Genomic DNA, 26,047 nt, shown 5'->3' on the forward strand with positions numbered 1-26,047 from the left:
TTTTAATAAAAGTAATTATAAGTTTAACTTTAGAAATAGGGAAGATTAACGTTTTCACAATTTCCGATTTTATAAACATTATTTAATGATTTATAATTTTGTTAAACTTTATTTGTAAACAAAATATAGCACACTATTTTTATAAACCCTATTAATGATTAATTATTATTTAGAGTTTACACCCCGCGCCCTTTTTGTCCAGGCGCCCTTTTTGTACGTACGCTATATTCTGATAGTGTAAGTACAGTACAAGTGTTGGGAAAATGTTACTGCAGAGTGTGTTTATCCTGTAACTCAGATTTGCGTTTTGATATTGATGGGAGGAGCCCCCATTCTCCAACACTGTGAGGAAATAGGACCCATGAATCCTCTTAGATGTGTAGAGAGGAGGGTATTGTGTCTCAGAGCCCTGGAATGTGGACTGCCTGGGTAGAAGAAGATTAAACTTACTAGAGGACACCAGTGTTTGTTATTACATGCAGAAGAGCAATGTTAACATGCTGGTTTGTGTTTCTGGTGACAGCTGCATATGGCACAGAGAGTCGACCACTACAAGGTAAGCACTAAACAATCATATGAGAAGACAGCATAACACTCCCTGCATTGTGGCACTATGTTAGCAAGTCAGTTACAAATTAAACGTACCAGAAATTTAGGAAATGCCCCAAACAACTCATCAGAAATTGTGTTTCAACTACAATCTTATTGGTTGCTCTGGGCATTTGCTCTACTTTTGCTTCAGTGGTCTTTGCACCTGTCTTGATAAATCAGCGCTTCTCTGTACTGGACTCTGGAGCAGTAAACCCAGATAATGATTATGGTGCACATTGAGACCTATAGTTCCTGCTGCTCCTTATATCTGATCCAGAGAATGTCTATAGACCCATTCTATCCAATAATCTAAAAAGAAAAGAAAAACCTTCAAAATATTTCTAAGACCAAAGAAACTTTTCATCGGCCATATAATTCTGTACTGTAAGCAATTGTTTTCCAACCAGTGGCTGCACAGAGGGACAATCAACAATATCCTTATCATTCAGATCTTAGTGTTGGACAATCACAGATTGCTCAGTTATTATGTACTCATATTACTGTTTGCAGTTAAAGTATTATTATGGCTTCCTAAATGCTGCACATGGATTGTTAATACAGTAGCAATAAAAAGTATGTGAACCCTTTGGAATTATATGGATTTCTGCAAAAATTGGTCATAAAATGTGATCTGATCTTCATCTAAGTCAAAAAGGGCAACAAGGGATAATTTGCATATTTAGTAGGTGTGCATTGTGGGTAACCACAAATGTTCATTTATAACTGAATTATTGCAAATTTCCTTCTGTTTTAAGAAGGCAATTACACCAAGCTTTGCTTTTTTAGTAGGAGGGCTTTTTGGTTCCTTTTATCCCCCTATACATTCCTAGTAGTTTGGGTCACCCTGAGCTGCTTGGTTACTCTTTCATCTAAGTCACAACAATAGACAATCATAGTCTGCTTAATAGGGCTGCTCAAATCCGAAACCGGGAGACATCCGGATAGTTGCTATCCGAATATCTCCCAGTAAACCTGGGGGGGGGGGGGGGTCAATCTTACCTGTCTGACATCTTCTTTGGTCGTCCCTCGGCGCCTCCCACGATACGCTCCACGCTCGTCACGTGATTACAAACACTTCCTCCTTCAACCCGGAAGGAGGAAGTGTTTGTAATCACGTGACGAGCGTGGAGCGTATCGTGGGAGGCGCCGAGGGACGACCAAAGAAGATGTCAGACAGGTAAGATTGACCCCCCCCCCCGCACAGGTTTTCTGGGAGATATCCGGATAGAACTATCCGGATGTCTCCCGGTTTCGGATTTGAGCAGCCCTACTGCTTAAACTAATACCACACAAATAATTAAATGTTTCCATGTTTTAATTGAACACACCATGTAAACATTCACAGTGCAGGTGGAAAAGGTATGTGAACTCTTGGATTTAATAACTGGTTGAACCTCCTTTGACAGCAATAACTTCAACCAAACGTTTCCTGTAGTTGCAGATCAGATGTGCAGAATGGTCTGAAATAATTTTTGATCATTCCTCTTTACAGAACTGTTTCAGTTCAGCAATGTCTGGTGTAAATTGCTTTCTTGAGGTCATACCACAGCATCTCAATCGGGTTGAGGTCAGGACTCCGACTGGGCCACTCCAGAAGGCGTATTTTCTTCTGTTTAAGCCATTCTGTTGGTGATTTACTTCAATGCTTTGGGACAGGTCGTTGCTCTGTTGCAACACCTTTCTTCTGCTGAGCTTCAGCTGGTGGACAGATGGCCTTAAAGCGGAATATAACCCTGCATTTCAACTTTGCTCTAAAACATTATTTACAGCATATTATATGCAACCAGCATTTTTTTTTTTTACTAGACCAGCATTGGAAGCGTTACACACAGAGCTTTAAAGTTTCGTGGAGAGAAAAGCTGCATCAGCCGAAGTTTAGATAGATACATTTACGTAAACACAATGTAACAAATGGTGAATGTGACTCACTCTCTCTGACTGTGCAGGAGCTGGAGGACAGCCAAAGAGTGTGTAACATTCACCACTTGTTACATTGTGTTTACTTAAATGTATCTATCTACACTTCGGATGCGGCACCAGTTCTCTCCAGGGAACTTTAAAGCTCTGTGTGTATCCCTTCCAATGCTGGTCTAGTAAAAAAAAAATGCTGGTTGCATATAATACGCGGTTTTAGAGCAAAGTTGAAATGCAGGGCTATATTCCGCTTTAAGTTCTCAGACTCAACTAGCTTAAAAGATATGTTAGTTAAAAGTGAGTATAGGAGGAGTCCAGCACCGACCACATGGTTAAATAAGACCTCAGTGTTGGGTATGTATACTGTAGATGTGGTGGCTGCAAGGCCTGCCCCTATGTACATAAGGCCCAAACTTTTTGGGACAGGGGTGGATCGAAGGAATATAAGATTTAATCATTCATAAATTGTAATACTGAATATGTTGTGTACATGATCACCTGCCCCTGTGGCCTTATGTACATAGGGATGGCAGAAAGCATGCATATTAGAACACATGTGTACAATTGTAAACAAAGATATGGAAACAACACTTGGCAGACACTATGCAGAACAGCATGGATCCAGATTACACGGTACGCTTTTTAAGGGGATCTGCAAATTGAGGATTTCGGGGCGACAAGGGGATTGGAGGAATTAACTCCTTTGTAAGGAGAGTATGTGGATCTTTAAATTACAAACTCTATCCCCATGCGTTCTTAACAATGAATTTTATCTCAAACCCTTTTTGAAAAAAGTGGTATACACCTGAAAGATGTGCGGGACAAGCTTTAAGATAGCTCTGACAATATAAATAGGTGTGGCTGTCATGGTGGTGCATGGAAGCTGTATGTTTGAGAATATGTGTTTTTCAGCATTAATATGCTATCTTGTGCTGTATTTGCTTCTCTCCTCCTTCTTGCCCCTTTGCATGTGATACCCCTGGAATAAGATTCACAGTTATGTGTGTGATTATAATTTTCCACATAGATTGCTGCAGAGCATAAGCTAACTGCGTAGCGGACAGTATCTGCTAAAATATAAAGTGCATGTCCTCTGTAAGGATGGCGGGATACATTAAGAATCATGCAGACTCTTTGCATTGAATACTGCGATTTCCCCTTTAAATAGTTTGCTGAACTGCACTGAGCTACTGTCACAGGGAGAAGGAGGTATAAGGACAGATTGATATTGCCCCAATTTATATCCTGACGAATCGCCCAATCAAGGGGCTGGAAATGCGTCGATGGGTAGAGACTGTGCATCACTGGAAATAGAGTTATTTGTGCAGTTATTAGAATATTAATAAATTGATTTACCTGCCAACACATTGAGAGCCCTAGCCATGTATATACAGTGGGTTGCAAAAGTATTCGCCCCCCTTGAAGTTTTCCACATTTTGTCACATTACTGCCACAAACATGCATCAATTTTATTGGAATTCCACGTGAAAGACCAATACAAAGTGGTGTACATGTGAGAAGTGGAACGGAAATCATACATCATTTCAAACATTTTTTACAAATAAATAACTGCAAAGTGGGGTGTGCGTAATTATTCGACCCCCTGAGTCAATACTTTGTAGAACCACCTTTTGCTGCAATTACAGCTGCCAGTCTTTTACGGTATGTCTCCACCAGCTTTGCACATCTAGAGACTGAAATCCTTGCCCATTCTTCTTTGCAAAACAGCTTCAGCTCAGTCAGATTAGATGGACAGCGTTTGTGAACAGCAGTTTTCAGATCTTGCCACAGATTCTCGATTGGATTTAGATCTGGACTTTGACTGGGCCATTCGAACACATAAATATGTTTTGTTTTTTTTACTCATAAAATTTTTTATTGAGACAGACATTGCAGGAGTACAAACATTTCAACTTTTGTAAACCAAACATTCAAAAGAACATTGGGGTTATAAAAACAGCAAAGCCCTAACGGTGCATTACGCCTCTTTGAAGAGGCCTATATTTGAGGCAAGTCAGACGGGCGTTGGTAGCCTAGGGCAACATTTACCAACGCCCCCAGGGTAATGGGGTCAACGGATATGCAAAGGGAGAATGCCCAAAGTGAAATAGGTCCTGTATGCAGGTGGGGTGGACCATTTCGGGGGTGACCCTAAGTACCTGTGACATCAGGGCTGAGAGGAAGCGGGAGGAAGGTGCCGTGCGGCACTCCCAATATACTGATGAGTGTAGGTGGTAAGCTGGGTAGGGGAGGGGGGAGCAAGGGGGGTATAGAGAAAGCCCCCTTGGGGGAGTAGGGAAGAGAGAGAAAAGCCAGAGGAAGGGATAGAAAGGAGAGGGGGAAGAGGAGGGAAAGGTAGAGGAGTAGGTGCTCCGTCTGCGATCCACGGATGAGAGAGAACTGCTTTATTGGCATTTCTTAGAGTGCATGGGGCCTCCTTTATGTTAAGTGTTCAATCGCTTCCGTGACCAGGCCGTTTATACCTCAGTGATCAGATTAGAGGGGCAGCGCAAATATTGCGAAGTGTAGGGTGACCAGACCTTTTCAAAACTATGAAGCGAATCATCAGAGATAGCTTTCATTTTATCAAAGCAAAGTGCGTTGTTTAAATTGGATTTAAAGTGGGCAATAGATAGGGAAGGGGTGCGCCACGAGCTGGCTATCACCCGTTTTCCTGCAAGGCATATGTGAGTCAGTAACCTATATTGGTGAATTGAGGTGTCAGGGGGTCTGATGCCCAAAAGGGCGACTTCCGGGAGTTTGGGGATCCGTGTCTTAATGGAAGTGTATATTATTTGGTATATCCTGATCCAGAACCTGCGGGCCCTGGGGCAGGACCACCATATATGTGACATGGTTCCTGAATGTCCACAACCTCTGAAGCATAATCCGTTGGATTTGGAGTCGAATTTTGCTAACCTATTGGGAGTTAAATACCATCGGAAGAGTACCTTATATTGTGTTTCTACAATGGACGCGCTGATTGAGCATTTAGGGGTGAATGACCAGACATCGGCGAGATCTTCAGGGTCAAGGGAGATATTGAGCTCTTGTTCCCACTTTGTGATATATGATGGTTTAGGTAAATTAGCAGGGTTAATAATGCCTTTATATACTAACGAGATTAGGCCCGCAGAGCCGGGGGCAGAGGCGCAGATATGTTCAAAGTATGTACGTGATAGTAATGAATCATGACGTTTGATAAAACGGGCTATGAAGTGAGAGATTTGTAAGTATCTAAAGCATTCATGAGCAGGTATTTGTCTCGTTTCCCGAAGTGAAGCGAACGTTTTAACTGAAGTATTGGTTACTAAGTCGTAAATAGAGGTGAGGCCTTTTTCTTTCCACCAATTAAACGCTCGGGGGTTGTCTAGACCCGGGGTGAAGTCAGGATGACCTAAGAAGGAGGTGAGGGGTAGATGCTGAGATATAAGGCCCGCCTTATACTTGGCCCTATCCCAGATCCCGAGGGAGTGAGTGATAATGGGGTCTTTGATGGTTTTACGTTGGGTCGGGGTTAGCCAAAGAAGGTTCTGAAGCGCAACAGGAGTGCAGATGGCTTGCTCAATCTGCACCCAGAGTGGGGGGTAGGAGGTTTCGTGCCACATTGTAAGCTGAGAGATTTGCGCTGCAGTATAGTATGCCGCTATATTAGGGACCCCCAGCCCCCCATTTTGCTTAAGGCGAAAGAGAGTGCTTTTCGGGACTCTAGGTTTGGTTTTCCCCCAGATAAAAGAGAGTATCAGGGATTGTATATGTTTGAGAGTAACAGTGGGAATATTAAGGGGGAGCACTCTGAATGCATAAAGTAATTTGGGTAGAATGGTCATTTTGACCGACGCTATACGACCTACCCAGGAGATGCAGTATTTTTTCCAGCATTCCATGAGGTGAGCGACCTCTTGTATCAATTTGGGGTAGTTAGCTTTGTACATGGTATGGTATGAGTTTGTGAGGAAGATGCCTAGGTATTTTAATTTGGAGGGTTCCCAAGAAAAGTCACAGGAGGATTTTAGTGTCGATTCTGAGAGGGAAATGTTGAGGGCCTTAGATTTCTGGCTATTTATTTTTAATCCAGAAATGTCCTCGAAGGTGAGCAAGATATCTGCCAGGTTTGAAAGTGATTCTTGTGGGTTGGTAATGGTGAGAACAACATCGTCCGCGTACATGCAGAGTTTGTGTTGTCGTCCGTGCAAGGGAAGCCCCCCAACGTCTACACAGCCACCGACCATAAGGGCCAACGGCTCCATCGCCAGTGCGAATAGCAAGGGAGAAAGGGGGCACCCCTGCCTAGTGCCTCTGCATATGGGGAAGGTGGTGGAGCGGAAGCCACAGTATTTAATGAAGGCGCGTGGGGAGTGGTAAAGGGCCTTGATCCAATGCAAAAAGTTAGGCCCAAAGCCCCAGTGGGATAGTAGTTTAAGTAAATAGTCCCAGGAAAGCGTATCAAACGCCTTCTGGATGTCCAGCGAGAGTAGCATCATGGGGAAGTTTGATTGTTTGGCTGCTGAGATTACATGCAGAAGGCGTCTGACATTGTCCCCTGCTTGTCTCCCCGGCATAAACCCCACCTGGTCCAACCCCACCAGTGAACCGATATCTGCATTAAGCCTAGTTGCTAAAATTTTTGCGAGAACCTTAATATCTACATTTAGTAGAGAGATAGGGCGGAAGTTCGACCAGGTGGTGTGATCGGTGCCGGGTTTGGGGAGCATGCTAATGCCTGCCAAAAGGGACTCAGGGCCGGGTCTAGCATCTTGAAGTATGGAATTGAAGGCTTGGACTAGGGGCGGAGATATGATGTGCGCAAATTTCTTGTAGTAAGAAGGTGAGAACCCGTCTGGGCCGGGGGCTTTATTTATTTTAAGTGATCGAATGGCATTAACGACTTCTTCTAGTGTAATGGCTTTCTCTAGGTTTTGTCTAAAGAGGTCATTTAAGGGTGGGAGTGGAAGAGCCTTGAGGGTATTATCCAACAGGAGGGTGTTAACTTTGGATGAGGATTGATAGAGTTTAGAGAGGCCCTGCTGAAAGATATTAACGATTTTATGTGGATTACATGTGAAAGAAGAGGGACCGGTGCGCAGTTTGATAACTTTAACCTGTGGGCTTATTTGTTTTAGTCTGCGAGCTAACATTGATGTAGGCTTGTTGCAGTTGACATAGAAGTTATACCTATTCCATCTTAGGGCTTTTTCAGCTGCATGAGTGAGGTGAAGATTGAGGGCTTCAGTGGCTTGGGAATATAATTGTTTGTTGCGTGGAGAAGGATCAGCTTGGAGCTGTTCAGCTGCCTCAGAGTAGTTATGCTCAAGAATCTTTAGCTCTGCTAGTTTGCGTTTTTTCCTGGAGGAGGCGATGCTGATGAGGTGACCCCTTAAAACGGCTTTATGGGCTTCCCATATGACATAGTCGGAAGGAAATGAGTTGCCCGAGTTGAGGGCAAAGTAATCCTTCAAGTGGCCTTCTAAGGCGGTGGCCACATCAGGGTCGGATAAGAGGGATTGGTTGAGTGTCCAATGCATCTCTGGGGGTCTTGTTATGATGGAAGAGAGGGTGATAGCTACCATGCTGTGGTCCGACCAGGGAATGGGTTTAATTGATGCATTGGTGAGTCTAGGAGTTAGAGAAGCTGGGATGAGGCAATGATCAATGCGGGATTGTGAATTATGTGGATGGGAAAAGAAGGTGTATTGTTTGGCAGAGGGGTGGAGTTCTCGCCAACAATCAATGAGGTGGGCATCGCCTAGTAGTTGTTCGAAACGTTTCCCGTTTCGGATATCTAAAAGTGAGGGATTAGATGCGTTGGGGTTGTCTTTATCTAGATGGGGATGTAGGGTAAGATTAGAATCTCCGCAGGCGATTAGGGCGCCCACGGCGTGGTTTAGGAGGAGGTCGATGTAATGCGTGAGAAATGGCAGTTGGTTAGAGTTGGGGGCATAATAGGAGGAGATGGTTACGTCCATATCGTGGATGGTGCCTAATAGGATGAGGAATCTGCCCTCCGGGTCTTTAATTTCTTGTTTACAAATGAAGTTGACAGAGTTCCGAAAGGCAATAAGGATCCCTCTGTGCTTTGTAGGGGCGCTGGCAGTGTAGAATTGTGAGAAGGTGCGATGTAGGTATTTGGGAGCGTATTGTCTGGGAAAGTGCGTCTCCTGCAGACAAATGATATCTGCATCGGCAGAACGAAAATATGTGAAGGCCTTGGACCTTTTGATAGGTGAGTTGAAGCCCTTTACATTTAGGGAACATATATTTAATGCCATTGTGGTTTAGAATGGAGAGTCGAGCTTATGTGAATAGATATGATAAAACATAGGTGTCTCAATGTATTCCGGGATGCAGACTGGAGAACACTACTCAGAGTATAGAAAGACTTGGGAGAGAAAGTGAGAGGAGCAGAGGGAAAAGATGAGAAGGAGAAGGGGGACAGAACAGAGGAATGCGCCGTAACAACGGCGAATCCGTAACCGAATAGCAGGATGCAGTACAGCATCAGGATGCACCCACGGGGCTCCAGGTGACCGAAGCTCATTGGGTGCTCTGTGAGGCGTGGGGTCTACTGAGGAGAGCGAAATAGACATAATCTGAAAAGTCTGGCAATAATGCTAATCTTGCTGTGGTAACTTGTAGCTGGGGTTGGGTTATTACTAAAACAGTGAACAGTGGGAACTTACAGGCCAGGATGCTATTGACTTGCAGTGAAGGAGCCAAGGCCCTCGTGTGGGGCCCAAACAGAGTAAAATAGTGTAGTGGCATTTTAGAATAAGGAATAAAAGAAAAAACAAAAAAAAACAAAAAGAAATCCACCTGTGCAAGATAACAGTTTATGTGGTGTGCAAGTGGAGGAGGAAGCATATTAACTGCTCCATGTAGGTTTGGGAGATTGTAGCGTTTACAGGCGTTGAACATTGGATCTTCTAATAGAAGCTCATAGTAATACTGCAGATTATGCTAACAGTTAACATATGAACATGGTCTGACTTAGGACACTACATATAAAGAGAGAGGAGCAGTTGTTAATAGTAAAATGCATGCCAACTGGCAACCGAAAAGTGGGCAGTATTCAAATTACTTGGAGAAATTTGCGTTAGTAGGCATGAAAAACTTAAAACCAAACCAAATAACAGATTAAGTGCAATAACATTAAGGGAGAACATTAGGTCTGCTGCAAAACAATCCGCTGTAGCTGGCTGGAAGTTAATGCGTATGAGGCGCGCCTGTCATGCCCAGTATGTAATCGTAATCCGCAGAAATCAAGCGGGGAGATCTTATCAGCAGTCTCCGCAAACGGTCAGTGGAGCAAAAGATCATGGCGAAGCTGAATGTGTAATAAAAGCGTAAAAGGAGCAAATGTTCTGCAGGGCAGGCGTTGGCCCACACGAGGGGCAGTGGAAGGCCTATACGTAGTGTCCGGGTTAGCAGGACATGAATCGAGTTGAAGGGAGCAGGCATCGGTTTAAATGTGGCAAAAGCTCCTACCTTCAACAGTCTTCCTGAGAAGCTTTGCTCGGAGGAGCAGCCGTAGTAAAAATAAGTGAGGTAAAATAATGTGAAAAGAAAGGCATGAGTGCTAAAGTCACGGTACCTTCTGAAAGACTTGTGATGAGAGCTGCTGCAGGGCTTGAAAACGATCCTTGGGAGGGCGTTGTTCCTTGGGGCTAGTTGGGCTTGCTTGGGGCGATTGGTGAGGGTGGCCCGCTTGGTTTGAGGATTCTTGCGATGGCAGTGGGGGAAGCGGCAGGCCTAATAGGCGAAAGCGCTCCCTGGCATCATCCACGGATCGGACGATCTGTTGTTTGTCTTGCCATGGAAAGATGAGCTGGAAGGGGAAGCCCCATTTATAACGTACTCCTTTATCCTTCAGGATCGATAGGTAAGGCCGCAGGTCCTTGCGGCGGGATAGGGTGGCGGGAGCCAGGTCGGCGTAGAGTTGGTATTTATGGCCTTGGAAGGAAAGATCTGTTGCGTTGCGTGCGGCCAGGAGTATCTTCTCTTTTGTCAGGTAATGGTGGGTTTTGATGATGATGTCCCTCGGGGCGCCATTAGGAAGTTGGCGTGACAGGGCTCTGTGGACTCTGTCCATTTCAAGCTGGTCTATGGGCAGGCCCGGGAGGAGCTCTTGGAAGAGGGCAGTGGTGAAGCCCGGGAGGTCCTGTATTGTCTCGGGGATGCCCCGGATGCGAACGTTTTCTCTACGGGAGCGATTTTCAAAATCTTCCTGTCTATCATGTAGGGACCGTACCTCAGCTCGTAGTGATGTGACTTCCTCTTCGTGCCCCTCCAAGACCACAGTAACATTGTCGAGCCGATCTTCAACGGCGGCCGTTCTGTGGCCCAGCAGGCGGATTTCTTTTAGAAGCTCGCAGCCCAATTGTTTGGTGGCGTCGACCACCTCCTGACGGATGATGGATCGGAGCTCTTCTAGAGTGATTTGGTCGGAGAAGGTAGGGTTTTCTGCAGGTGAGCCGTTGTGGTGGAAAAGCTCTTGACTGCCGGCGGGGCGCTGGTCCGCCTCCTGATCTACAGCGGGCGCCATCTTGGGTGACTCAACCGAAGCGCTTGAGGCCGTGGATTTAGATCCCGTTCTGGCTCTGGTGCTGTTCGCCATAGTTCGATCTATAGGCTGAGTATTCCCCTTCTTGTTAGTGCAGGAACGGGCCAAATCCGAGCAACATTGCCAGAGTTAGATGTGGGTATTCTCCTCGAACACGCGCAGGACCTAGATCAAGCGGCCATCTTGGTCAGCTGCGCGCATGCGCCTAATATGTTTTGTTTTAAACCGTTCTATTGTTGACCTGGCTTTATGTTTAGGGTCATTGTCCTGCTGGAAGGTGAACCTCCGCCCCAGTCTCAAGTCTTTTGCAGTCTCCAAGAGGTTTTCTTCCAAGTTTGCCCTGTATTTGGCTCCATCCATCTTCCCTGCAACTCTGACCAGCTTCCCTGTCCTTGCTGAAGAGATGCACGAGATCATGCTCGGGGGGAGCATGTTGCTGCCACCACCATATTTGACAGTGGGGATGGTGTGTTCAGAGTGATGTGCAGTGTTAGTTTTCTGCCACACATAGCGTTTTGCATTTTGGCCAAAAAGTTCCATTTTGGTCTCATCTGACCAGAGCACCTTCTTCCACATGGTTGCTGTGTCCCCCACATGGCTTGTGGCAAACTGCAAAAGGGACTTCTTATGCTTTCTGTTAACAATGCCTTTCTTCTTGCCACTCTTCCATAAACTTTGTACAGTACATGACTAATATTTGTCCTATAGTTGAAGAGAAATCGAGAGCCCAATATGGTGTAGTATGTCAAAATTGATTGGATAAATGAAACAATGAGATGGTAATACTCACGAACACGGGTTACCACCTAGGTAACCACTCATTAGGCAGGTGAGGAGATTAGACCTGTCCTCACTCAGGATTAAGAAGTCGCTCTCTGTAGATAGGAAGAAAGGGGGTAGATCACCCCTCCACCTGGGGTGGACTCAAATATATTGGCATCTTTGGGGTATTTTCAATAAATGTGTATATCTATATATTTACAGTCCTTGGTGTCTGCTTTAACGGAGGCGAGTCCACCACTTCCTCCCAGCAATTTTTTTAAAAATTTTATGTACTTTTATCCTTCTGGCGCCTATGTTCACCTACCAAAATATTTGTCCTATGGACAGAGTCTCCCACCTGAGCTGTAGATCTCTGCAGCTCGTCCAAAGTCACCATGGGCTTCTTGACTGCATTTCTGATTAGCGCTCTCCTTGTTCGGCCTGTGAGTTTAGGTAGATTATTATTATTATTATTTTATTATTTAGTATTTATATAGCGCTGACATATTACGCAGCGCTGTACAGTGTATATATATATCTTGTCACTAACTGTCCCTCAAAGGAGCTCACAATCTAATCCCTACCATTGCCATATGTCTATATTATGTAGTGTAAGTACTGTAGTATAGGGCCAATTTTAGGGGAGCCAATTAACTTATCCGTATGTTTTTAGGTAGATGGCCTTGTCTTGGTAGGTTTACAGTTGTGCCATACTCCTTCCATTTTTGAATGATCGCTTGAACAGTGCTCCTTGGGATGTTCAAGGCTTTGGAAATCTTTTTGTAGCCTAAGCCTGCTTTACATTTCTCAATAACCTGATCCCTGACCTGTCTTGGACCTGTCTTGTGTGTTCTTTGGACTTCACGGTGTTGTTGCTCCCAATATTCTCTTAGACAACCTCTGAGGCCCTCACAGAGCAGCTGTATTTGTACTGACATTAGATTACACACAGGTGCACTCTATTTAGTCATTAGCACTCATCAGGCAATGTCTATAGACTACTGACCGCACTCAGATCAAAGGGGGCCAATTAATTATGCACACACCACTTTGCAGTTATTTATTTGTAAAAAATGTTTGGAATCATGTATGATTTTCGTTCCACTTCTCAAGTGTACACCACTTTGTGTTGGTCTTTCATGTGGAATTCCAATAAAATTGATTTATGTTTGTGGCAGTAATATGACAAAATGTGGAAAACTTCAAGGGGGCCGAATACTTTTGCAACCCATTGTATTGTTTTTGTGCTGTAATTGGGGTAATGCGTCGCTACAATAGCGAGTATCATGAGATCATAATATTGTTTTAAATTTTGGTGACACCTTCTTTGTTGTTTCCTTAAGTTCTCCTGCAAAATGTCTTGATAAACTTGGGAATTAATTTTTCCTTCAATGATAGCATCAACCTGTTGGTTCTGTCAGACTTTAACTGCCTACTTTTTTCGCAATAGTGGTCCTTTAAAGAGTAACATCAAAATCAAAAATCATTTCTTTATTTTTATCTGGTAAACAAGTAATAAGGATGCTAACCAGGCAATCCAAATGTGAAAATCTCTATTACTTTTCTTGTTGATAACTGATCATTCCCTAGTTTACCTGACTCTTATTTGGTACACACAACATTTGGTACACAAAAAGGAAGTTGCAGGGCATGCTGGCTGGGTTGTCCTTTTTTGCTTCTGTACTGCCCCTCACACTTAACTCATGCAGCCTGATTGGCTGAAGCCCTTTTCCCTCCTGCTGTCCCCTCCTACACCTTTGTTCCTCTCTGTTTGGTTAATATTTCTCATGCTAAGACAATGCACTTTCTATAGTGAATGGCACAGAGGAGACTAAGGCAGGAAATGACATCAGAATTGGCTTCCAAATAGCCACATTTAAAATGGGAAATGCTAAGAAGGATTTTCTCTTTTTTTTACTGTAGAAAAATCACTAAAATCAAAAGTGGACAGTGCAATACATATGTTATGTAAGTAGAGCAAGAATTTATCTACTTATATATGTGTTTTTTTCTGAGATAGTATGGCTGACAGTTTCTCTTTAAGCAATGCAATCATTTAGAGGTTTAATTTATTATGGAAGCATAACAATTACTTAACACATGTAAATATCATAAGGCCTGAAAGAAGAACAGGGGAGGAGCAAAAAAATGACAGGGTAATTTTGTTTTGTAAAATAATGACCGTTCCTAGCAAAGAGACACAAAATGTTACTGCAGAGTATGTTTATCCTGTAACTCAGATTTGTGTTTTGATGTTGATGAGAGGAGTCTCCATTCTCCAACACTGTGAGGAAATAGGAACCATGAATCCTTTGACAGGTACTGTGAAAAATGGCGCCGGTTAAATAATGGCACCGCTAAAGTGTTTTAAAACGATAAATATCATTTTTACATAAAATGATAAATATTGTTTATGTCAAAACCAGGGGTGCTCTCTGGGTCCTCCGAATACAAATTTTACCCGAAAATTCAGGTGATTTTTCAGGGTTGCCGAAGTCGAAGCCGAACCCAAATATTCAAAATCATGCCGAATCCGAAGTTTCCCGAATGTGCGCACTCGAATTCATGACACGGTGGGTTCGGGGTTCGGCTTCGGAATTCGGGGATGATGTCATTGGGCCAATCAGAAGTCCTCCAGCCGAGGACCTGGCAACCCTAGCAACCAATCAGAGGAGGGGAGCCTGGCCCTCCCCTCCTCTATATAAGGCGGTGGCCGTGTTGCAGAGCCACGTCATTGTGTGACTGTGCCGGTACTGAGAGTATCTCCAGTGCTGTGCTGCGTCTGAGCAATTGCATACTCATTGTCAAACCTAGCGTTTTGCTTCCTAAACACCTCCTAAACACATTGATTGTACTCCTTATTAGATAGCTAGTAATTTGATTGTTTGTAGTCAGCTAGTGTATAGTGCAGTGGTTCCCAACCCATGTGCCGCGACACATACATGTGTCGCGGCAGCTTTGGGTATGTGTCGCGGCTCTCGGAGGGGAATCGCAGTGGAGGGAGAAGAACTGTGGGCAGCGGCGGAGAAGGGGGCCATCTCCCCCCCTTCTCTCACCTTAGGGTGCTCTGCCTACCTGACTCTCCCCTCCGATACTAACTGTGGCGGGCTGGCGGCACTTGGCAGTGGGCGGGACTTACCTTCCGTGTCGCTCCATGCGCCGGCCGGAAGTTCTGGCTCTGCAGCCGCTGCTCTGGTCTGGATCAGGCCAGAGTAGTGGCAAATTATCCCGCGCCGGCGACGAGACCAGACGGGACAGAGACACGGAAGGTAAGTTCCGCCCCTCTGCCAGCCACCGCACTTCGTTCCGGAGGAGAGAGCGAGAGCACCCTGAGGTGCCGCTCTCCTTCCCTCGCTCTCTCCTCCTGGGGGGGGGGGCACCTGGCTACATATACTGGGCACATATCCCTGGCTACATATACCCCTGACTACATTTACTGGGGACATATACCCCTGACTACATATACCGGGGACATATACACCTGCCTACATATACTGTGGACATATACCCCTGGCTACATATACTGGGGACATATACCTCTGGCTACATATACTGGGGACATATACCGGGGACATATACACCTGCCTACATATACTGGGGACATATACACCTGCCTACATATACTGGGGACATATACACCTGCCTACATATACTGGGGACATATACACCTGCCTACATATACTGGGGACATATACCCCTGGCTACATATACTGGGGACATATACCTCTGGCTACATATACTGGGGACATATACTGGGGACATATACACCTGCCTACATATACTGGGGACATATACCCCTGCCTACATATACTGGGGACATATACCCCTGCCTACATATACTGGGGACATATACCCCAGCCTACATATACTGGGGACATATACCCCTGCCTACATATACTGGGGACATATACCCCTGCCTACATATGCTGGGGACATATACCCCTGCCTACATGTACTGGGGACATATACCCCTGCCTACATATCCTGGGCACATATACCTCTGGCTACATATCCTGGGCACATATACCCCTGGCTACATATCCTGGGCACATATACCGCTGCCTACATTACATATACTGGGCACATATACCCCTGGCTACATATACTGGGCACATATATCCCTGGCTACATATACTGGGCACATATATCCCTGGCTACATATACTGGGGACAACTGGCTGTTTGTCATTATGTGCATTTACTGGTGAAAAGCTGTCTCTTATTATGTGCATTTACTAGTGAAAAGCTGTCTCTTATTATGTGCATTTACTGGTGAAAAGCTGTCTCTTATTATGTGAATTTACTGGCGAAAAGCTGTCTCTTATTATGTGCATTTACTGGTGAAAAGCTGTCTCATTATGTGAATTTACTGGTGAAAAGCTGTCTCTTATTATGTGCATTTACTGGTGAAAAGCTGACTCTTATTATGTGCATTTACTGGTGAAAAGAGGTATTTTATTATGTGCATTTACTGGGGAAACGCTGTCTCTCATTACGTGCATTTACTGGTGAAACACTGTCTCTTATGTGCATTTAGTGGGGAAACGCTGTCTCTCATTACATGCATTTAGTCTACGTGTCACGGAGATCTGAACGTTTGGTTTGATGTGTCACGACTCCAAAAAGGTTGGGAACCACTGGTATAGTGTATACTGTGCTAGGCTAGTGTTAGTCTGTGTGCAGGCTAGTAGCCTACTACTAGCTTAGGTAGGTTAGGGATTCTAGTTAGTTGTGTACTAGTACTAGTTTGGTTAATTATTTAGTACTGCTGTAGTCTGTTAGTTTATTAGCTTTAGTACTGTGTTAGTTAGTTACTGACTGTGACTGTGTACAGGCCAGCAAACATCTGTTGTGATCTGTGACAGTCATCAGCCCGACCCTATTGATTGATTGCATCTGACCGTGTGTGACCGACTTTAATTGTCACCAACTGTCTGCCGCACGACTTAGTTATTGTGTAGTACACTCGGGATTTATTAGTTACCTACGTACTACTACTACCCATTCAGTTAATTTTTTCTACTGTTAGTGTGTGATTTTTTTAGCTACTGTACTGTGTAATAATTAATAGGTAAAAAGAACTCTTGCGCCTGAGTTTTCAATAAACTGGAATTTAATATGATGTGGATCTGTGCAGAACAGCTAGATACTTTAGATATCAGCTAAATACTCAGTATTTGAATTAGATGCCCATCCACCCCAATGACAGTGCTAGACCACAATGTGGGGTCACTGGTTCAAATTGGCCCGTTTTGATCACCGGAAAACGGCCGTAACCCAGTGTACCCTGGGTAACTTGACTGAACACTGGAGCAGGTGAGCCCTACTATATTAAGCTATACAATCAAGTAATCATAAAAATACAATACCCAGCAAGACAAAAATTACTATAATAAAAAATGGTGACGTCTCACTAAAAGAAAAGTATAAAAACTGCTGCAAATGACATTTCAGTGCACTCAAAAAATACATAAAAAGATCATTCCTTGTAAAAAGTATATATAAGAGTAGCGTCCTGGATGGAATGGAACAGTACTGGATCCAGAGTCACCGTGATTACTACGTACTCACGCTATCCCAGCGCGTGGTTTCACCCGGCAGGTGAGTTACAGATGACCGGCTGGATTGGAGAGGGGAAAAGGAGGTTACTCCGGAGAAGAGCTCTATCTTGGTGAGCCGCGGCCGCTAGCTCGAAACAGGAGAGTCCTGGTTTAGCAGATGTTACTGCGGGGATTGTGGCCCCGTAAACCGGAAGTGCTCTTCAGTGACGTCACTCACAAAGGTTACACCAATCACGCCAAAGCTTTTCGGAAGGATCCGCCTTACTTCATCAGGGCTTAGTGGTTGGTGTTTAGCCTGTCCTTATATCCTCCCTCAACTCCTCCCCATCTCTGTCGCTCAGCTGTTGAAAGCGAAAAGCTCAATGTCTTGGTTTAAGCCTGCTGGGGCTAAAGTGTTTAGAGTGAAGATCCAATAGGATTCTTGTTTTGACATCATTTTAATGTAGTCTCCTCCTCTCCAATCTTTCACTACCTCTTGGATAGCATAAAATTTCAACAGTCCCAATTTTCCTTGGTGTCACCAAACCAAATTGGGACTGTTGAAATTTTATGCTATCCAAGAGGTAGTGAAAGATTGGAGAGGAGGAGACTACATTAAAATGATGTCAAAACAAGAATCCTATTGGATCTTCACTCTAAACACTTTAGCCCCAGCAGGCTTAAACCAAGACATTGAGCTTTTCGCTTTCAACAGCTGAGCGACAGAGATGGGGAGGAGTTGAGGGAGGATATAAGGACAGGCTAAACACCAACCACTAAGCCCTGATGAAGGAAGGCGGATCCTTCCGAAAAGCTTTGGCGTGATTGGTGTAACCTTTGTGAGTGACGTCACTGAAGAGCACTTCCGGTTTACGGGGCCACAATCCCCGCAGTAACATCTGCTAAACCAGGACTCTCCTGTTTCGAGCTAGCGGCCGCGGCTCACCAGGATAGAGCTCTTCTCCGGAGTAACCTCCTTCTCCCCTCTCCAATCCAGCCGGTCATCTGTAACTCACCTGCCGGGTGAAACCACGCGCTGGGATAGCGTGAGTACGTAGTAATCACTGTGACTCTGGATCCAGTACTGTTCCACTCCATCCAGGACGCTACTCTTATATATACTTTTTACAAGGAATGATCTTTTTATGTATTTTTTGAGTGCACTGACATGTCATTTGCAGCAGTTTTTATACTTTTCTTTTAGTGAGACGTCACCATTTTTTATTATAGTAATTTTTGTCTTGCTGGGTATTGTATTTTTATGATTACTTGATTGTATAGCTTAATATAGTAGGGCTCACCTGCTCCAGTGTTCAGTCAAGTTACCCAGGGTACACTGGGTTACGGCCGTTTTCCGGTGATCAAAACGGGCCAATTTGAACCAGTGACCCCACATTGTGGTCTAGCACTGTCATTGGGGTGGATGGGCATCTAATTCAAATACTGAGTATTTAGCTGATATCTAAAGTATCTAGCTGTTCTGCACAGATCCACATCATATTAAATTCCAGTTTATTGAAAACTCAGGCGCAAGAGTTCTTTTTACCATTTGCCTTACTCTCTATATGGGCTTAGGAACACCAGTCCATATTCTCTATGCTGCCTTAAACATTTATTTTATTCTACATCACCAGCGCTGCGATCACGATTTGATCTTGTGTAATAATTAATAGTTACATCACAGGCCAGCATCCGTTGAGAGTGACCTGTGACTGTCATCTGCCCGACCCTATTGATTGATTGCGCCTGACCGTGTGTGACCGACTTTAATTGTCACTAACTGTCTGCCACACGACTTAGTTATTGTAGTACGCTAGGGATTTATTAGTTACCTGCGTACTACTACTACTACTACTACTACTACTACTACTACTACTATACTACCCATTCAGTAAATTTTTTCTACTGTTAGTGTGTGATTTTATTAGCGTCTGTACTGTGTAATAAATAATAGTTACATCACAGGCCAGCATCCGTTGTGAGTGACCTGTGACTGTCATCTGCCCGACCCTATTGATTGATTGCGTCTGACCGTGTGTGACCGACTTTAATTGTCACTAACTGTCTGCTGCACAACTTAGCTATTGTGTAGTACGCTAGGGATTGTAACGAGCGGCAGGGATACGGCGGTCACGGAGAGCGCCACCGTCGCTCAGCTGCGCACGCCGTGCACGGGACTCTAGCCCGCGCACAGCCTCAGATCTACGCGTGCGCGCAGCCAGCGGCGAGACCTTTACGCGTCCCGTAGACGCATCAGCTGACCTGCGGGTCGGCTGACGTCACGGGGGATGCGCCTCGCCGCTGATTGGCTGGGCAGGTGCTGGGATTTCCTTCCTGCATAAAGGACACAGGCTTCCAGTTGCCCGCTGTCTGTTGTTGCGAATACTTCGTGTTAGCGCTCACACCTAGTCAGGTTCCTGCTGAGATAGATGTATATGCAGTGTTTGCGATATACATCTATCTATAGTTAGTTCATTGATTGTATTATTTGTTTACTCCTGTGTATGGCTCGTTTCTGACTATCTCTCTGCTTTACGCTTCTGTACTTTAGCCCATCTGATCTTGTTGCCGACCTCTGCCTGTTTAACCTTCTTGCCTTTGCCTGTCGATTTTGTACTTTATCTGCCCGTCTGTTACCGACTCGATTGTCTGACCACTCTACTCTCACCAGGGAGCCCTTGTCTCTGGTGAGGGGCTCCGTACTGTTAGTACCCACCAGCTCCTCTGGTGAGGTATTGTTAAACCTATCAGTACTTACTGTTCGCACCAATCACTACACTCAGTGCAATAAAGTGGTGACTAAGGTCACGTTTTTACCTTAGTGTTTGCTATATTTGTATTATTGGTGGTTCTGCAGATCACCATATAATCAGATATAGTATCTGCATTATTGGTGATACTGCAGATCACCTAATAATCAGAACTCTGTTATTCGCTAACACCAATCGTTACAGGGATTTATTAGTTACCGGCGTACTACTACTACTACTACTACTACTACTACTACTACTACTACTACCTGTTCAGTTAATTTTTTCTACAGTTAGTGTGTGATTTTATTAGCTTCTGTATTGTGTAATAAATAATAGTTACATCACAGGCCAGCATCCGTTGTAAGTGACCTGTGACTGTCATCTGCCCGACCCTATTGATTGATTGCGTCTGACCGTGTGTGACTGACTTTAATTGTCACTAACTGTCTGCCGCACTACTTAGTTATTGTGTAGTACGCTAGGGATTTATTAGTTACCTGCGTACTACTACTACTACTACTACTACTACTACTACAACTACTACCCGTTCAGTTAATTTTTTCTACAGTTAGTGTGTGATTTTATTAGCTTCTGTACTGTGTAATAAATAATAGTTACATCACAAGCCAGCATCCATTGTGAGTGACCTGTGACTGTCATCTGCCCGACCCTATTGATTGATCGCGTCTGACCGTGTGTGACCGACTTTAATTGTCACTGTCTGCCGCACGACTTAGTTATTGGAGTATGCTAGGGATTTATTAGTTACCTGCGTACTACTACTACTACTACTACTACTACTACTACTACCCGTTCAGTTAATTTTTTCTACTGTTAGTGTGTGATTTTATTAGCTTCTGTACTGTGTAATAAATAATAGTTACATCACAGGCCATCATCCGTTGTGAGTGACCTGTGACTGTCATCTGCCCAACCCTATTGATTGCGTCTGACCATGTGTGACTGATTTTAAATGTCACTGTCCATCACACGAGTTAGTTAGTACTGTAGACTACACTACTGCTGTTAGTAGTACTACTACTACTATTACTACTATTTAAAAATTTTTTAAAAAAAAACTTTCATTTTTTGTTGTCACTCAACACCAGTCACCACCACCAGCAGTCACCATTAACACAGACTTTATTAAAGTTTACACCCTTTCTCGCCCTCTTCTACATTTTTTTTGTACTGCATTTGTATATTGCACAATGACTGGCAGAGGTAGAGGGCGAGGCACCACCAGGAGAGGCAGCGCCATTGCAGGAGCCACTGCCAGCAGCAGCAGAAGGTCTGGGACTGGTCCGCCACCAGCCACTGACCGCAGAGTTGTGGAGAAGGAGAGCAGAGGTGCAACAGCAGCGCGTTGCGCCCATCTTTGAGACGGGTCATCGCCCCCGGCCCATTGTGGAGAGTGAGGTGCAGGCTGTGGTGGAAATGATGGTGGAGCAGGAAGCCACCGTTTCCAGCCAGGTCTCCAGCACCAGCGAGACCAGTGCCACCACCACCAGCACTCCGGTCCGCAGCAGGCCTTCACCACCGCTTGAGGCCATGGTCACGGTGACCCCATCGACCAGCCTGTCCTCACTGAGCTTGGTCTTATCCACAGACACAGTGTTAGGAGTAGTTTGGTTACCTCTGCAGCAGGAAGCGGCGCGGCCGCCACTTCCGCGTCCTCAGGAGCATCTCTTGCTCCTCCCAGCAGAACAGGTCTCTCCGCATTGCATCAGCGCAGGTCAGCACACGCGCGCTAAGCGGCAGGACCTTTATGCGCTGAGGAGGCGGATCATCTGGCCTGTCGGTCAGCTGACTTGAGTTCACTGGGTCTCGCTGCTGATTGGTCAGGCAGCGCTGGGCGGATGGTTTGGAGTTGGCTGTCTGTATTTAAACCCAGGGATGTCAGTAGTTCGTTGTCTGTTGGTGCTGAAACTTCACACTGAAAGCTCTCAGACCCTAGTCAGATCCTTGTGTGCTTGAACTGGCAGGACCCCGGGGATTCGCACTTAGCTTAGGATTATTATTACGACTGTATTTGATTATTTCTGTGTATGACCTTTTGCCTGTACCTCTGATTACTCTCTGCCTTACGATTCTGTACTTCTGCCAATCTGATCTGTTGCCGACTACGGCCTGAATACTCACTTTGATTTAGCTTTACGATTCTGTACCTTTGCCAATCTGATCTGTTGCCGACCATTGCCTGAATACTCACTCCGAATCTTGCCTGATGATTCTGTACCTCTGACTGACCGATCTGTTACTGACTCTGCCTGTACGACCACTCTTTGTGAGTGATAGCCCCTGTCACTCAGGGCTATCACTCTCCTGTGCTTTTGTATAGTACTTTGCACCCAATCATGTGTGATCACACTTTGAATAAAATACTGACTATTGTGCTGTTAGAGCTTGTTCTGATCATCAGATACATCACTGATCATTACACACAGACACTGTGAGCATGTACAGGGATTTTTTGGAGCAGTTTGAGGTGGACATGACGGGCCATGCAAGGAGGAGGAGGAGTTAGAGGTACAGCAGTTTGTTGTTGGCGCTGAGGAGGAGGGGCGTGATGCAGGGGATGTTGGGGTAGAGGAGTTGGTTGAGGCGGGCATACAGGAGATGTTTGGGGATGATGATGATAACGTGCTGGATCCTTCCTATGTGCCACCAGTACCACCAGCACAGTTGGTTGAAGGCAGCTCGTCATCGGAGGAGGCGTCTCTGGCGCAGAGGCACGGCAGCAGCAAGGCGGCCAGCACAGGGCTTGGAAGGCAGGAGCCACAGCCTGCTGCTTCAGCCGCTGCCACCACCCGCAGCTGACTAACCAAACCAAAAAAGGCACAATCCTCCAAGGCCACCAAAAAAACCCAGCCCTCAAGCTTAAAGAGCAAGTTGAAGTCCTCAGTCTGGCGGTACTTCACCAAGTGCCCAGTGGACACGACCCGTGCAATTTGCAACAGTTGCGGTGTCAGTCTCAGCAGAGGTCGCGATCCACTTAAGTTGAGTACCTCATGCCTGCAGACCCACTTACAGAGCAGACATTTGGAGGAGTTTAGTGAGTTGGAGAAGCTGACGGAGAGTGGCGCAGGCAGTGGTCAAACCCAGACAGCCACTGCACAGATTTCATTAGTAGCAGCAGCATCCGACCCTCCTGCCCATCCAGCAGCAGCAGCAGGAGCAGGAGCACAGCAGCAGCAACAAGAAATCACTGTTCCCCCCCCCCCACCCCCCTGGGCAGCCAGTCCTCAGTGGCCTCATCAGCTCCCTCCACAGTGGCCTCCTCATCCTCCCGTGCAGGCAAACGCCGCCAGACCCTGCTCAGCGAGTCATTCCCCGGTGTGACCAAGGTGCTGCCTCCCGCCCACAGGCGCATCTGGGTGCTTTTTGTTCTCTTCCCCTTTCCTTTTCCTTTCTGTGTTTCCCCTTCACTGTACCTTTTTCCCAGCCACCCTGCCTTTGTCTCCCTGTTTCTCTCTCCCCCTCTGTTCCTTTCCCCTTAAGTTTCAGTACATGAGGATGGATGACTGGGTCTGCAATGCTACCCAGATAAACATTATGCACAGGGTGATGCATATGTGCCCAGTGTATCCACGATCTATGCAGCATTGTGTGTATGGTTACCCCAAGCAGAGACGAGTAGGCAGGGTGGAAGCACGCTTTGCCATGCCCCCCCCCCCCCCAGCCAATTGAGAGCTGTTTAGCCACAGAGGGCAGAGCTGCTTTGTCAGCCACACCCATTGCTCGGTCTGCTGCGCCCCCCAGCCGATTGGAGTACTCTTTAGCTACAGAGGGCAGTGCTACCTTGTCAGCCACGCCCACTGCTCTCTTTGGGGGTGGCAAGTGGGGCAATCGCCCCAGGCCCCGCGCCTGAGGAGGCCCCGCACCCTCTGAAATGCTGGGGAGAGCGGGCATAGTTGTTTAAATTCACGTGTCTTCATCCGATGCTCAGAGCTACCATCTATTTCCTCTCCCAGCATCTGTGTATTGGTAACAGCGCCCCCTATGATGACGTGACCGCATGTCACCACAGGGGGGCACTGTTACCAATACACAGATGCTGGGAGAGGAAATAGATGGTAGCTGTGACTGTGAGCATTGGTGAAGACACGTGAGTTTTAACAACTATGCCCGCTCTCCCCAGCACTGCAGCTACCTTGCTATCTAACCTGTACTGCGGGGCATCTACCTATATAATCTATACTGCGGGGCATCTACCTATATAATCTATACTGCGGGGCATCTACCTATATAATCTATACTGCAGGACACCTACCTATATAATCTATACTGCGGGGCACTAATCTAATCTATACTGCAGGCTGGCACCAATCTAACCTATACTGCAGGCTGGCACCTATCTAACCTATACTGCAGGCACCTATCTAACCTATACTGCAGGCACCTTTCTAATCTATACTGCAGGCTGGCACCTATCTATCTGATCTATACTGCAAGCTGGCACCTATCTATCTAATCTATACTGCAGGCTGGCACCTATCTAACCTATACTGCAGGCTGGCACCTATCTAACCTATACTGCAGGCACCTATCTAACCTATACTGCAGGCACCTATCTAATCTATACTGCAGGCTGGCACCTATCTATATAATCTATACTGCAAGCTGGCACCTATCTCTCTAATCTATACTGCAGGCTGGCACCTATCTAACCTATACTGCAGGCACCTATCTAACCTATACTGCAGGCACCTATCTAATCTATACTGCAGGCTGGCACCTATCTATCTAATCTATACTGCAAGCTGGCACCTATCTATCTAATCTATACTGCAGGCTAGCACCTATCTAACCTATACTGCAGGCTGGCACCTATCTAATCTATACTGCAGGCTGGCACCTATCTAACCTATACTGCAGGCACCTATCTAACCTATACTGCAGGTTGGCACCTATCTAACCTATACTGCAGGCACCTATCTAATCTATACTGCAGGCTGGCACCTATCTAATCTATACTGCAGGCTGGCACCTATCTATCTAATCTATACTGCAGGCTGGCACCTATCTAACCTATACTGCAGGCTGGCACCTAACTAATCTATACTGCAGGCACCTATCTAATCTATACTGCAGGGTACCTACTTACCTATCTAATCTGTACTGCGGGGCACCTACCTGTGTAATCTATACTGCAGGCACCTATCTAATCTATACTGCGGGGCACCTACCTATCTAACCTATACTGGAGGCACCTACCTATCTAACCTATACAGAGTGTGTGCTTCCACAACGTGTGTATCCACAGCATATGTCTCTAGGCCCCGCATATGACACTCGCCCCAGGCCCCGCGTAATCTAAGGCCACCTCTGCTTCATGAGTGTCACAACACTCTCGGTTTAGCAGGGTATAACTTGGCAGCTTGGCCACGCCCACCCACAGACCTGATTGGTTGTGAAAGCCTGCTTGTCAGGTTGCCATGACTACCCCCGGCCACTGCACGATTAGCCTAACGGCTGATTCGCTCCACAGGCGGCGGTGAGCGCGAATTTCATAGTTGCAGACTGCTATTATGCAGTCTGTAACATCTATACCAGAAGCTGCTGTGATTCCTGGATATAATGGGTAGAGTGACCAGACGTCCCGGATTGCCCGGGACACGTCCCGGATTCGGGGTCCGCTGTCCCAGGCTTAATGAGGTCCCGGGAAACATCCCGCTTTCAGCAGCGGGACGTCCCGGCCTCGGGACTCTGGCCACTCTCTCCTCAATGAACTGGCAGCGGCGTCTATAGACGCCGTGCCAGTTCATTGCCCGCAGCCCCGCTCCAGCCTCCTCTTCCGGTGTCTGTTTCCGACACCGGCAGGCGAGCAGGGCTACGGCAAGATGGCTGCCGAAGCCCTGTACTGGAGACCTATTTGTGTCACTAGTACAGGGCTTCGGGCGCCATCTTGCCGTAGCCCTGTCAGCG

The 26,047-nt window shown here is 45.9% G+C and overlaps 1 protein-coding gene across 2 annotated transcripts in view; it reads left to right on the plus strand.

Moving 5' to 3' along the window:
- The first annotated feature begins 384 nt into the window (after positions 1-384).
- Positions 385-26,047, plus strand: part of ROBO4 (roundabout guidance receptor 4) — a 1,158,575-nt gene continuing 1,132,912 nt past the window's right edge. For both annotated transcript variants that reach the window (XM_068240264.1, XM_068240265.1), the window contains exon 1: positions 385-556. In XM_068240264.1, coding sequence (XP_068096365.1) covers positions 490-556 — 67 coding nt within the window. In that variant the 5' untranslated portion in view covers positions 385-489. The remainder of the gene's footprint in view (positions 557-26,047) is intronic.

This window comes from Hyperolius riggenbachi, chromosome 6 (assembly GCF_040937935.1).
Source record: "Hyperolius riggenbachi isolate aHypRig1 chromosome 6, aHypRig1.pri, whole genome shotgun sequence".
NCBI lineage: Eukaryota > Metazoa > Chordata > Amphibia > Anura > Hyperoliidae > Hyperolius > Hyperolius riggenbachi.